This window comes from Podarcis gaigeae (assembly GCF_964106915.1).
Source record: "Podarcis gaigeae genome assembly, chromosome: 2".
Lineage (NCBI taxonomy): Eukaryota > Metazoa > Chordata > Lepidosauria > Squamata > Lacertidae > Podarcis > Podarcis gaigeae.
Window position 1 is genome coordinate 78,163,649 of NC_139679.1, and position 14,541 is coordinate 78,178,189.

General features: G+C 39.8%; 1 protein-coding gene and 1 long non-coding RNA gene across 24 annotated transcripts in view; one reads left to right on the forward strand and one right to left on the reverse strand.

Annotated features, from left to right (window-relative positions):
- Positions 1-3,771, forward strand: part of ATP2B2 (ATPase plasma membrane Ca2+ transporting 2) — a 372,922-nt gene extending 369,151 nt beyond the window's left edge. For 16 of the 22 annotated variants that reach the window (XM_083726734.1, XM_083726721.1, XM_083726724.1 and 13 more), the window contains one exon: positions 601-3,771. In XM_083726734.1, coding sequence (XP_083582860.1) covers positions 601-912 — 312 coding nt within the window. In that variant the 3' untranslated portion in view covers positions 913-3,771. The remainder of the gene's footprint in view (positions 1-600) is intronic. The other 6 variants (XR_014561209.1, XM_083726730.1, XM_083726728.1 and 3 more) reach the window with 1 other exon arrangement.
- LOC310838933 overlaps positions 3,139-14,541 on the reverse strand; it is a 30,501-nt gene continuing 19,098 nt past the window's right edge. For both annotated transcript variants that reach the window (XR_014561228.1, XR_014561229.1), the window contains exons 2-3: positions 11,576-11,697; positions 3,139-5,192 (exon numbers count right to left, since the gene is read on the reverse strand). This is a non-coding gene — a long non-coding RNA (uncharacterized lncRNA). The remainder of the gene's footprint in view (positions 5,193-11,575; positions 11,698-14,541) is intronic.

Consider the following 14,541-nt stretch of genomic DNA (forward strand, 5'->3'; position numbering starts at 1 on the left):
TGCTTTTGGCTGCTTCATTTAGATCTTGCTTTTTTCAAAAACCTATGCTCTGTTCTTACATTTGGCTCCTATGTTTGTCTCTCATACCTATCCATCCATCCAACTGTGTCTATGTTTTGTGCTTTCTCGTTTGAGACATACAATTTGTTTTGTGTTGGGTTTTTTGTGTGTGTGTCTATATAAATGAAACTTTTTAAAGAATAAATTAAAAGCTTTCTTAGTTATTCACTGCAAACTATCAACATGCATGGTTCTACATTTGCATTTGAATTAACATGGCTTGTCTTTTACTAGGGAAATATCACATGAGTGGATGTTTGCTTTCTTTAACCAATGCTTCCCATCAGTTCTGGGAACAGTTCTGATGGCTTTAATCTCATATGGTTTTAACATTGCAGTTGATTCAGACACCTAAAATGCACAAAACTGAGCCACTTGTTTATGCATTTAGCATCCAGAGACTATGGACTACAGCTGCCTGCTCTGCCCTAACCATATGCCACATTTTTTTCACCAAAACAAAAAAATGTAAATCATAATGAGATGTTTTGAAAAAGCAGTTACCACTGACATCTTTTCTATCTTTTTCCCTCCTCTCAGATCCGCGTCGTGAAGGCATTCCGTAGCTCTCTCTATGAAGGGTTAGAAAAACCAGAATCTAGAACCTCCATTCACAACTTTATGACTCATCCTGAATTTAGGATAGAAGATTCCCAGCCCCATATCCCTCTCATTGACGACACAGAACTAGAAGAAGACCCTGCACTCAAGCAAAACCCAAGTCCACCGTCTTCACTGAACAAGAACAATAGTGCTATCGACAGTGGAATAAACCTTACAACTGATACAAGTAAATCAGCTACCTCTTCTAGTCCAGGAAGCCCGATCCATAGCCTGGAGACATCACTTTAGCTGAAAATGTCACTGCAAAAATATTAATATAAATATATACATAGAGAGATATGTATAAACAATGCTGGCTGAGAAGCTGTTTGAACTCCTGATCACTTTGAGAGAGGGGGGGACAGAACGAACCACTGATCATGATGGTTTTGGGGGATTTACATATGGCTGATTTACATATTCCCCTCTTGCCCCCCCGCCCCCGCAGAAACAAACAAAAGCTACAAATGCCCTCCTGCATGAATGTACTACCCACTTCCAACCTTTCCTTCTTTTTATTCCTTAAGCAGGAAATGCAGAGGACTTCTTTGAGGCTATTTATCCAATTCACTGGTCTGTGAGTTTTTTTGGGTTTTTTTAATGCTTGTGTGGCATGGACTCAGTTGTATAGATTAATTTAAATTTTTTTTTGAAGTTGCAAAGCTTAACTTGCACAGTAGATTTGCACCAGTTGGACAGAGGAACCTAAAATAAGCATTTATGAGACTATATATAGAAATATATAAATATATACATAATATAATTATATATGTGTATATATCCATATATATATTTATATCTATATACAGATATAGATATAGGTATATATAAAGTTTCTTTGTTGGCATGTTGCCTTTTTCTGCTCAAATTGCTATATTTTAACTTATTTATGTCCTAAAAATAAAGAATGTAATTTGTTTACAGAACTGTAGATAATATCCTTAACTATTTGTAGGATTAAGACAGCACTTCCTGCCGATATAATATTCAAATCGCTCAATTCAATGAAAATTTCTGTAATATGGCACCCTGGATGTTTTATTACAACTGTGATCAGATTTTTGCCTGATAGGTTTTTCTTTTTTTGTTAAATAATGTAGATATTGCTAGCAAATAACAAAAGAAGCCAAAATATAATATATTGGATGTAGCATTGTGATCCTATATAGAGGGTGATGAAACAGAAAGGCTTCCTTTGTTTTAAATACACATTTAAATGATCAGGTTTTTTGCTCTCTCTTTTTTAATGAATTATTTGACCTTATTTTGATGCAATACTTAATGATGAGGCCATTTCATTATTTAAGTGTATTGCAATGGCTTCTTAAACATATATTTTTTAAAGATTATAGTAAACCTCAGTGGAGTTTCTGAATATCAGTTCAAAAATAAGTTATATTTGGCTTTGTATGAAGATCAAACTAATGTTGAAATACTGTGTGCTGGATTCTATTCCATTAGAAATTTAGTCATTTATTTCTTGAAAAATATGGGCTGTTGGCATTTTGGATGAGAACCACTATGGTTTGTTGCTTTGACATTTAAAAAGAAAAATAATATCATTTTCTGCACTATGTAGACCTGAATGAAACTTTATGAAGTGTATACTGAAATGTGCTTTGTGTGATTATTTTTAAACCAAGCTTGTCTTCCTGTAGTCACAAAAGTATATTATAGCAAATCCACTAATGTTGTTTTCCCCTTGTATTGTGCTTTCTACACTGAAAGCCATTGTAAACAACTGCAATATTCTGGGTGAGATTTCTTTTTTCTTCAAGATGGTAACAGCCCTGGTAATTTAAAAGCTTATATAATTGCTATGTCAACCACTTGAATGCAAAGCACTTTGTGGGTCACAAATTTTTCATAAATGACTTTTGTATTTAATACAAGGTTTGCTTCAAGACTTTTCAGCAAATGATCTTTTCCATAAACTTGTACAGTGCAAAAGACATTTTGATTAATATGATCAATTATGCCAGAAGAGTTGGGGGGAAAGCCCTTTAAATTAGCTTGAAAACTTTATATGTTGTTGTATTGCCTGCTGTTTTAAAGTTGGCTAAAAAGGTGGAACAACTGTAGTCAGAAGAACTATTGCAAGACAAGATGAGACTCCTGGCCAACTACAGTTTCAGATGACTAATGTTTTGAGGGCATATCAGAACTATTCTGCCAGGTAAAGTTCTAACCACCTTGAATTGCCAGCTTCTGGACTTTCGTAAGAAGCTTTTAATGTCTTTTGGCTCTACATAATTCACTCTGATCCAAACGTCTGGCTGAACAGCAAACCTTCCCAGGCTTACACAACCCTCTTCTCAACAGACAGTGTTACCTGCTTCTTAAATCTCAAAGCTGGCATGACAGTCCAGTTGACCAGCTTATTCTTAAAATCAAACTGACTGACAGTTAGGCAGGGTTTATCCCTGGATTGTAAATAACAGCAACTAACTTTTGTGTAACACTGAGGTTCTATGATCTCCTTGGGGTACTATATTTGAAATACAATAAAGTCTATTTACAGGGAAAAGCATGTAGCTCTGGGCTGAAGAAACTACAAAATTGTTGGCACTGGAATATTTTGCCCCCTAACATCTTAATATTGATGATTTGCCTTTTATTTCAAGCTTGATTTTCATCAGATACTTTTTTGATTTTCATTTCATTTTCTGTGTGTGCGCATTGTAATACAGATTCTTAATAACTAGTAGGGTACTATTTGAGACTTGAAAAACTGTTAAAAAGAAAACAATATTTCATTCTGTACATATATAGTTTAAAAAGAAAGAAAAAGACAATATAACATATATATTAACTGTGATGCATAGGAAACTTCGGATTCTGTCAGCAGAAACCATGCTCTCTCTTTATATATATATATATATATATGTATATGATAAACAGACTGGGGGGGGGGGGGGAGAAAACAGATGAGCTGATAACAGCCTTTCAACTACAAGCTTTGCACCTTGTTCCCTTTCTTAATTGCTTGGCCTCTCTATGATGGGAAGAATGGATCAAAAAACCAAAATGGTCTATATGTTGAAATTCACTGCAATACATAAAATGCTTGCTCTCTGCGTACTGTACCTAAAAGCATGAGATTTGTGGGGGGAAATACAGCAGTACATTTGGCAATTCATCCCACTAGGGGTTATTATTCCTATATGTTTATTCATCTGTTTTTATGAATTTTTTAAATCTAGACAATAATTGTAAATAAAGAACTTACTGTCTCTGTTCATTTAATACTATGCAAAAGGTTATGCTTTCTATTGTTATTCCTACAGTGTGATGCTGGAATGTTTGTGGTTTCAAAAAAAAAAAACGGGGAAAAAACACACAACAGTAAAATTATGTGATGTAAATTATTTTATAGTTTGAAACAAAATGATAACGTTTTACTCTTGCTGCTTACTGTCTAATAGCTATCTCCTGGCAGGAGCACAAGTGGAAATTGAAAAAAAAAGTAATAAATTCACAAAGCAGCATGAACAATAAAAGTCTGAATATAACATCCTTCTTTATTTCCACTGCCAGTTGAAACAACACATGTATTTTTCAATGCACTTAATACCAGACACTTATAAATGATAGCTATGCTCTGTCTTTGCAGTTGGAGGAGGCATTATCCTTCTGAATATCAGCTGCTGGAAACCTCTGGAAGGGAGCACTTCTGTGCTCAGGTCGAGCTGATAGGCAACTGGTTGGCCATTGTGATAGCAGGATGCGGGACTAGATGGGACAAAGTCCGGATCCAGCAGGCTCTTCTTTACATTCTTATAAATATTTTGGAGCACTGAAGGATTTGGGGGCTGCTTGCTGATCAGTTCTGGTTCACTAAGTCGAAGGCTAGCCCCAATAAAGAAGAAGCGATCTTTGCTAGGAAGTCATAAGCCTCTCCCTGACATTTTGTGTGTGTGAATAGAGACAACTATACCACATCTGTAGTTGGTAAGCATATCTGACCAATTTAGCTTCATCACCAGTATCCTGCCAAATAGTAAGGAGGGCACCACACAGCAGATCCAGATGTGTGATAAATTCACTGTCTATAATCACCTTTTGTATCATATTTCTATGCAAAGGCAAGAATTTTACTACACCTTATTTTTTTAAAAAACAAACTATCGGAAAGCAGAATGTGGTAAACGTACCCCTTTGAGTAGTAAAATTCTTGCCACTGCATGACAAGTTGAGAGCTATTGTATTCACTTGCAACTTTTCATTATTTAGGCTGCCTCTTCCTCCCTCTTTTAAAAAAAAAAGCAATGAAGAGGCACATGACAATACAAAAACATCTGAGGTTTCTTTTCTATTAAGAAAGAAACTTGAAACTGGTTACCACTTACCAAGTATTACTGCAGAGAGCATGCAAGTTATTTCTTCATGGATAGTTCCATATTTGCAGCCTTCATGGCAGAATCAGGAGAGGGTAAGTGCATTCTAATCATTAAAACAGAGGAGGCTACCTTCATCAATGCTCAAGTTAAACAGAGTTGCAAAAGCTTTTTGATTCCTTCATGTTCCCACTGCAATAAGATTAAAGTACATAATGAGCTTGTGCATAGCCTTGACTCCTCCCTTTCCATTTTATTTTTTAATCTTTAGTAAGCCCTATCAGTGGAGATAGTTTCAGAGATCAATGAAAAACAGTAATAATCTCTGAACTGAAGGGCCACTTTGTCGGCACTGTATCATGAGTATGGAGGTTTTAGTTTCACTATTTGACCAGAGTGAAAATGTTAGAAGCAGCTCACAAAGAGATCCTCTATTTTCTACCCAGCAACTTAAAATGGATCATTTAAAGAAAGAAAACTGTGGTATAAGTTGTCATTTTCCCATATCTTATTTTGGGGCTGATAGAGTGAAAGCAACTGAACTTCTATATGAAGAAGTCTAAGTCTATGGTTTTGTATGAGGTCAGTTGCACTACTCTGTCAGGAAGATGCCTTTGAAGTAATTCTTTGCAAATATTAATGGCTTTCTGAATGGGGTATCACAGTTAATGTGTTTCTAATAAGCAGCAGCAATGGCCATGGATGTTAATGCTGGACGGAAATGATGGAACCAGTGTGGGATATAATTTAATGCAGCTATTACTATTTTCTGCATTGGTTATAAGTGACTTGGTCCCCTGCTTCTTGCTTTTTCTCAAAGCATGAAGAATATAAGCAGCTGGATATAAAACTTGTCCTAGAGAGACAATGGAAGAACATATTTTAAGGTTTGACATATAAGTTACCACATGCCCATATAAAAATGTATATTTAAATCATTGCCCTATGTTTCCCATTTCAGTAGCAACTTACCTTCTACTGTTATGAGAACCATCAAGTAATATTAAATTGAATCAATTAACCATTAACAATTTGATTCCCTTAAATGTGAACCTTGAGTGCCTGCATTTAATTTATACTGCTTTTTGGTAAAATGTGCAACATAGAAGTATTTTTAAATTTTATAGTTTAACTATTGTACTTGATAATACTTTGTTAAACAATCAATTTAATTTATTTAATCTCATTTAAATCACCAAATACAAAATATCAGATTCAAAAAAGCAATTGGTAACAAGTTAAAGTGACAATTTGAGTTCAGATTCGCAATAGTAGATCACTGCACTTCACCAGAAATTCCTGTGGTTTGAGTGCTCAGTCCAGCTATATAAGTTTAAGCACACCTAATATTCTGAATTAGCCCAGATCCATAAATGCTCACAAGAAGGAAACTATATGCTGTTAGGCCTGTTACACCCTCTCCTGAGGGGAAGTTGCTACAATGCAATATATATTGCATTTAAACTACACCACAAATAATTTTTAAAAGGCTCTGATGGCAGTGTTTGACCACACTGGTTTAATGGAGCCATACTTGGGTTTCTGTACCACATGATTAATGGCAGGAAGTTGTTGGCCAGTATGATGACTCCAGTTGTTTGGGCATGGCAGACACAATGCATCCTGACATGGGGTTTAGACTGTCTGGAAGGTGCATTTTGTCATGATTCAAGGACAAGCAGGCTGCTAGCCGTTCTTGTCTTTGTGGAAGGACTACCTGCCTTACCAACCTTTTGCAGTAAGCTTCTCTCCTCCACTGATTGGGCATGGTTGTTGCAAAGTTTCTCTTTTTCTATATTTTGTGTGTTTGGATGGTCCTTTGTTAGGCTGGAAGTTTTACGTTGATGAAGTATATTATACTATTCCTTTGTTTTTTGCAGTTTGTCACAGCTTGGGCAGGTATACAGTACAGGATCTTGGGATTCGGACACTGGCCTTTGACACAGGTAATTAGGCTTGCTAGTATGTATCTGAAACTGGGTCATTGGGATAGTATCACTGTAACAGGGTTTTTTTGGGGGGTGGGGGTGGGGGTCAAACAGTGCTAATTTAGGGATGTATGATGTGAGTCTGTATATTTCTGTGGAGTTTTCTTTGCCTACACGTGCTTTTGGGTATCTATGGAGATAGATGGGTATCTGTGGCATGTCTCAAATAGCCCTGTATTTACAAATCATTTTTGAACACGTAGGGTTCTTTCCTCCACCCACAGAACATGTCCCATGTATGCTGGCATTTTATATCTGCAAATGTATGTGAAATATTGGAAGCTACTGTATGTTACAGTTCTATCTTTTTATATTTTGCTGCCTTGCCTTAATGCATGAATACATTAATAATTTGAGGAAGGGTTGACCTAGAAAGTAACAGCTACAGAGGCTCAAAATCATTAGTTTGATTCTTCAAGTCTATATACATCCTAATCCAGCTCCGTTCCTGAAGAGTTTCATTACACACCACTTGTTGCAGTACTTGTGAAATTAATGGGCATTTGACTGTGCGTTGTAATTCCTGTCCCATTAATGCAATGCTGACAGACATCTGCACCAAGGGGCACATATATTATGCTCCTCCTCTTCACCTAGTTTATGCAAGAGTCTGCACATCCAGCTACCAATTACTAAGTCTAGCAGATTATCACAGCAATCCTAATACTGATATTTTGCCCTTAAGACAGTCTTCCCCCACCTTGTGTTTTCAGATGTTGTTGGACTACAATCCCCCTCACCCATAGCCAATATGACCACTGGTCAGAGATGGTTCTTTCCCCCACAATATCTAGACTCACAATTGGCAAAGATTTATTTAAGGAAAAGTATTCCTAATTCCTAATACATGTACAATGTGATGGCCAGTCTAGATCATTGGTTTCAGTGGGCTCAAGTACATTCAGTAATAATGTGTTATACTGTAGCTTGTGAGTTTTAGCCCAAATGGAAACTAATAATTTTACCTATTTTTCCCAAGCCCTAACCACGTAATTGCCTACAGAGAAGAAGAATGTCAAGAAGTGTAACTGTTGGTTTGCATTCTCTGGATCTTCTGGCCTCCGGATTACCGTTGTTCGAGTATGTCTGTCAATAAGATGTCAAGATGAGATGTGCCTAATTCTCGCACTGGTTGATTTGGAGTGTTGCAAGCTCATCAAATAAAGTTGTGCCTTTTTCTAACCCAAAATGGTTTCAGAGTTTCTTTTCCTTTTCTGGTTGTTGTTGTTGTTTTGCGGGAGGGCGGGTTGCCTCTGCAATGCCCCGTTAGTTGTGTGTGTGCCATACTTATGTGTACAAGGGCTTTCTGGGTCAGGGCCACTGATGTAATTCCCACTGATTTTTATATATTGTGTTTAGAATTTATATTTAAAACTGGAAAGTTATTTTTGCTTCTTAAAATTAAACTCACAAGTTTTATATATTCTAAGCTCATGTAAAAAAGTTTGCAAAATGTTTACAATATAACAGTGTTTTTAAAGTAGGATAGAAAACCATTTTTGATCAAGTCAGATTTCTAGAGGTGGCTATTTCACATGAAGTAAGAGAATTGCTATACAGGAAATTACTGTTAAGGATTCTGCTTGAGACAAATTTTCTGCTTTATGTTTTCCTGTAAATCAATGAATAAATTTCTAGATGTAGAACACAATCCAGTGTATAACATGCAGGTACATAGTTTTTGCATGAACCCAACTCCTAGCATGGTTGTGTGTAGGAACTTAGGAAGCAACCTTATATCAAGTCAGAACAGCAGTCTATCTAATTCAGTGGTGATGGACAGCAGCTCTCCAGGATTTCAGACCAGCCGTCTCTCCCACCTCTGCCTGGAATTGCTGGGGGATGAACCCGCCTGGGACCTGCTGCTTGCAAAACTGAAGGTCTTCTACTGGGTGCTCTGGTATGTGTGTGTCAATAGGAGACTCCATACTCAGAGCAGTGGGTGTTAGAGAGGAAGGGAAGAAGTGGTGATGGATTGAATCATCCTTCTGGATCAGGAGTTGGGAACCCCCAGCGTATGGGCCAGATGCTGACCACAGCTCAATTTCATAATCCTGCTGAATTCCCTCCCACCAACCAGCAATTAAGTGGGGAGCAGTTGAAAGGAAAGGGGACTCTCGGGTTGTGTGACGTGTGCAATTGCAGCTCCTTCTTCTGTAAGAAAATTTGTGGCAAGAAGCTCAAACAGGCAAACAATGTCTCAGCAGAGAGGTTGGTTTATGTTTCTCTAAAAAAAGGTAAAGTTAAAGGACCCCTGACAGTTATGTCCAGTCGCAGACGACTCTGGGGTTGCGGTGTTCATCTTGCTTTATAGGCCGAGGGAGCTGGCGTTTGTCTGGAGACAGTTTTTCCGGGTCATGAGTAAGCCAGCATGAGTAAGCTGCTTCTGGCAAAACCAGAGCAGCAGACAGAAACACCGTTTACCGGAGCGGTACCTATTTATCTACTTGCACTTTTGTCAATGCATTCTGCAGCTGTGTTCATGGAATTTTCAGAATACAATTGCATTTTGTGATTTTGAATAGCTGTAAGAGAAGGCTTACGGTGTGGCACTGAGGATAATTGTGTTAGTAATAATAAAAATATCACATTTAAAACCCCCTTTAAAGAGGGGAAAAGAGAACTGGTGTAAATCAGATGTGCAGCTTGACATGGATTACGGTAGATACTGCAATTGATAGTTAATAATTTGGGTTGAGGTATTGTTTAGGGGGTTTTGTTGTGAGGATCTGTTATTGCCCTAATTGTTTAAAATGTTTTAGATTGTTTTAAACTGCTTTTAACTTGGTTGTATTTAAATTTGGGTGTTTTTTTTTGTTTTAATGGGAATGTAAGATGAGAAGAGAGGAGCTGGGGAGAGCAGGGGCGACCCCAATCGTAGTGGTTCTGGGCAAGAGGAGGTATGATGTGGTGAGTGTGGCAGGCTGGGTGAGGGGCACATGGCACAGGCAGGCAGTGACTGTGCTGTATGCCAGCCTCACAATTCACCTGGTGAATTGCAGTTGTCCTATCAGTCAGTGCTCTGGTCTGCAGCTGCTGTTGCTGAATGCCAGGTCGCTCCAAGTAAGACCTTCCTCGTTCATTATTTGATTATGAATGAGGCCAATCTAGTCTGTACAGTGGTGCCTCGGGATGGAAACGGGATCCGTTCCAGAGCCCCGTTTGCATCCTGAATAGAACGTAAGATGTGACGGCACGTCTGCGCATGCACGGGTTGAGTTTTGCCGCTTCCACGCATGCGCGTGATGTGATTTTGAGCGTCTGCGCATGCGTGAGCAGCGAAACCCAGAAGTAACATGCTTCGTTAGTTCCAGGTTGCCGAGGAGCAAAACCCGAAAGCACTGAACCTGAAGCACATTCAACCCAAAGTATGACTGTATTACTGAGACCTGGGTGGGTGAGGGTAGAGTTGGTCTCACCCAGCTGTGTCCACCTGAATGTTTGGTGCAGCATCAGGGCAGACTTAAACGCTGGAGAGGGGGAGCTGCTGTTGTCTATAGAGAGCATCTCTCTCTCCTGGCTTCTCCGTCTGGTATGTCAGGGCAGGGGATCTAGAGAGTGTGTTCCTGGCACTGAACAATTGGGACAGATATAAGCATTCTGCTGGTTTACTACATGCCTTGCTGCCCACCAGACTCCCTGTTTGAGCTGACGGAGCTGGTCTCAGAGGCAGTGTTGAGGACTCACAGTCTGCTGGTTCTGAGGGACTTCAACATCTATGCCAAGGCAACTGGCTCTGGAGTGGCGCAGGACTTTATGGCTGCCATCATGGGGCTATCCTAACATGTCACCTGCCCAATCCATGTGGCAGAGGGTGATGCTTGGGAAATACTTCTCAGCCCCATGGAGCCTTCAATGGGAGGGTGCCTGGGGTTCAGTTTTATCCCTCATGTTGTTTAACATCTACATGAAACCAGTGAATGGGGTTTTCTGGAGTTTTGAAGTGCGTTGTCAGCAATACGCTGATGACACCCAGCTCTACTTTTTGACCTCTGCAGGCAAGGCAGTGGATGTGCTGGACCCTTGTCTTGCTTCGGTAATGTACTGGATGAAAGCCAACAAACTGAAACTCAATCAAGATAAGACTGAGGCACTGTTAGTGGGTGGTTCCCTAGACCTGATGGGTGGGAAATCGCCTGCTCTTGATGGGGTTACACTCCCTCTGAAGGAATGAGCTTGGGGGCACTTCTGAATCCTTTGCTGTCACTTCAGTTTCAGGTGGCCTCAGTGGCATGAAGTGTCTTCCATCAGCTTCGGCTGGTGGCCCTGCTGCGTGCCTACCTAAGCAGGGATAGCCTAACTTCTGTCATCTACTCTGGTAACCTCTAGGTTGGATTACTGCAACACATTATACATAGGGCTGCCTCTGAAGACAGTTCAGAAACTTTAGCTGGTGCAGACTTTGGTGACCAGGTTGCTCACCAGGGCAAGACAGTTTGTGTATATTACACCAATTCTGGTCCAACTGCACTTGCTGCCAATTAGTTTCTGGACCCAATTCAAAGTGCTGGTTTTGACTTATAAAGCCTTTAACAGTATGGACCACAATACCTCAAGGACCGACCGCTTCTCCCAGTCTGAACTGACCTGGATCCTGAAATCATCATCGGAGATCCTTCTTCATGTTTGAGTTCTGGGTGTGAAACAAGCTTCCTTGTTCTCCAGTTCTAGGAGCAAACAAGCCTCTGATCAGCTGGCAAGTGGAGCACCTGGTAACCAGAGATCCCATGGTAAATGAGGATCCTGTAATTTTCCCCACTCTTTGCCACGAAAGTCCCACCACTCTTTAGTATTCTGAGAGCAAGGAATCAAATGGTGGTATAGCTGGGAAGCGTTAAATCCAACTTGATTTTAAAATACCTTTTGCATAGGTATTAGCAGGATGTGTTGCTTACTAATTTAAAAATTCATTCAGTAGTTAATCTGACAGGAAGAGTGAATTAGCACAATAGGAAACAGTTTGACAGCTCATTATAAACTAAACATGCTTCATTTTCAGCATCTTTTCAGATTTCTGGACATCTGCCAGCCTGTTCATCCACTTGTAAAAGCAAAGTTACATGTACCAATTTCATTTTCCCCCTTTCTGCACACTGACAAAATCTTGACATTTTAGTTTTCAAGTTGCTTTTCTTCTCAGCATACACATCTAAAACGATTGGTGGCATTTAATTATCCCCTTCTTTAACAACTGACAGCTGTTTTGCATGGTACATTTTGCATGTGACGACAGCACCTATCCCACCCATGGAATGCTTGAGAGAAATCCTTTTATGCTGATTTCATTCATCATGTGCAACTTCCTTTGCCTTTTCTAAAAACTTGGAAGTAAAAGCATCAATATTCTGCCAATAAGCATTTGTATCGCTACATTTTGTGCATGCTCAGAGCTCTTGCTTGCTTGCCTAGTTTCTTAATGCCTGTCTGCCATGACTATAGCTCCACTTGTCCAGTTGCATACAGCTACTCTTTTTATTTTTAAGTAATCACTTTCTTAGAGATGAATTCCTCCATGCAAGTCCATGTGTTCCTAAGATATGTTTTGGTCAATCCAGCTTGTTTTTCATGATTACTTTCGAAATTGGGTGTTCTGGCAAAAATGACCCTACATATGGAAGTTCTTTGAGTGGATTTTGGATCATCTACAGCCATAGATATATGAAGTCTTAACAATTTGTAAGCACACAATGGGATATAAAACAATGGCAAAAATCAGTCTGGTACTTGGGGCTGTGGCAGGAAGGCCAATGTAAGCATCAGCCAACTCTATGACCATTCATGCAATGGTAACTGGTGTAAACACCATCATGCTATTTTTCTTTTTGTTACACAGCAGGGAGGCCCAACTTTTCCTACCAAGTGGACTGCAATAGTACTTTGACACTGAACCCTCCAGAGGGGGGAAGGCGAGGCAAAAATTTGACACACATACCACAGCCCTCGTCCACAGCCCTCGTGCCACCTTCCCAAAGCTGAGTAAGTGAAGCACTGGCCTTTGGGAAGAAGGCATGAGGTTCTGACAGGGTCCTAGAGACCTCTTTCCTCCTTCCTAAAGCCCAGCACCTCATCCACCTTTGGGAAGGTTACATAAGAACTGATGGGGTAGGGGGTGTCCAATTTTGCTGAAGCTCACAAAAAGGCTTCAGGGACCACCATCAGATGTTGTTTTGGAAACCTTGTACAGCATCTCAATGAACTTTTCCTGAAGCTTAGGATCTGGGCAATATTACCACCAACCAATGTTTGATCTCAGGAATTAATAGCCACTGTAAGACACCCCACCTCATGACTGATGTAAACATCAACAGAACTGGTAAGTTTCTGTGCATAAGACACTTGAGTTTGGGCCCATAAAACTCCAGTTTGCTGAGGTTTAAGGAGCAGTATGGAGCTACTTGCAAATGACTTTCAAAGAGCAGTGTGGGGCTGCTTAAAAACCTCTTGTAAACCACCCCACACTGCTCTTTAAAGCTGCTTTGAAAGCCCTTTGAAAGCAGCCCTGGGCTGTGTTTTGAAGTCCCAATAACCAAGGCCTCAAAGTGCGGCATCACCCGACATCACTATGACAAGAGATGATTGACAGGTCCTTCCTACCTGTCAAATTTGGCCCGCCACGATTGAGTGGATTAAAATCTGTCTCACTGTCCAGAAAAGCATTCCCCATGGCTGATTTGCAAGTATTCAAACAAAGCGTATTGGAAGCAAATCAACTATAAAGTAGACACTGCAATTGCTAATCATGTACAGTGGTGCCTCGCAGGACGAAATTAATCCATTCCGTGAGTCTCTTCGTCTTGCGGTTTTTTTCGTCTTGTGAATCACGGCTATTAGCGGCTTAGCGGCTTAGCGCTATTAGCAGCTTAGCGGCTATTAGCGGCTTAGAAAAAGGGGGGGGGAGGGAAAAAACTCGCAAGAACTTGCAAGATGTTTTCGTCTTGCGAAGCAAGCCCATAGGGAAATTCGTCTTGCGAAGCACCTCAAAAGATGGAAAACTCTTTCGTCTAGCGAGTTTTTCGTCTTGCGACGCATTCGTCTTGCGGGGCACCACTGTATCAGATACCCAGAGCCTTATTTGCAGCCCTATCTGATTCTATCAGCTGCATTTATCCTAGTCCAACTAAAACCTCTCTTTCTCTCCTGCCAAAATGCAACATATTAAATTGATTCTGGCTGCTGGAACACATTTATGTCCCTTTTGAAAACTGATGTGTGTGGGAGGCTGAAGCAAAAAACTCCTTTTGTTAAGCCGCTGATCACCAACTAAGTTTGTCAGATAAAGCCGAAGAGATGGATCTAAATAATGTAGGCAGAAACAAAAAAGGGACAGTACTCTTTTTAGTGCATATACAGGGTTCAGAAGAATGACCCATATGTGAGTGGAGCATATTTAAAAAATACAGGTACATGTGCCCACATGCTCAGTAATCCTAATTGGGAATCTCAAAGAGTTGTCTTTGATTTGGTAGCAAAACTGAAATGTTGTCCTTCTGCAATGATAATTTTATCTTTTTCATTTCCAAGGTTTCACTAAGGAAATACCAAGAGCATTCATT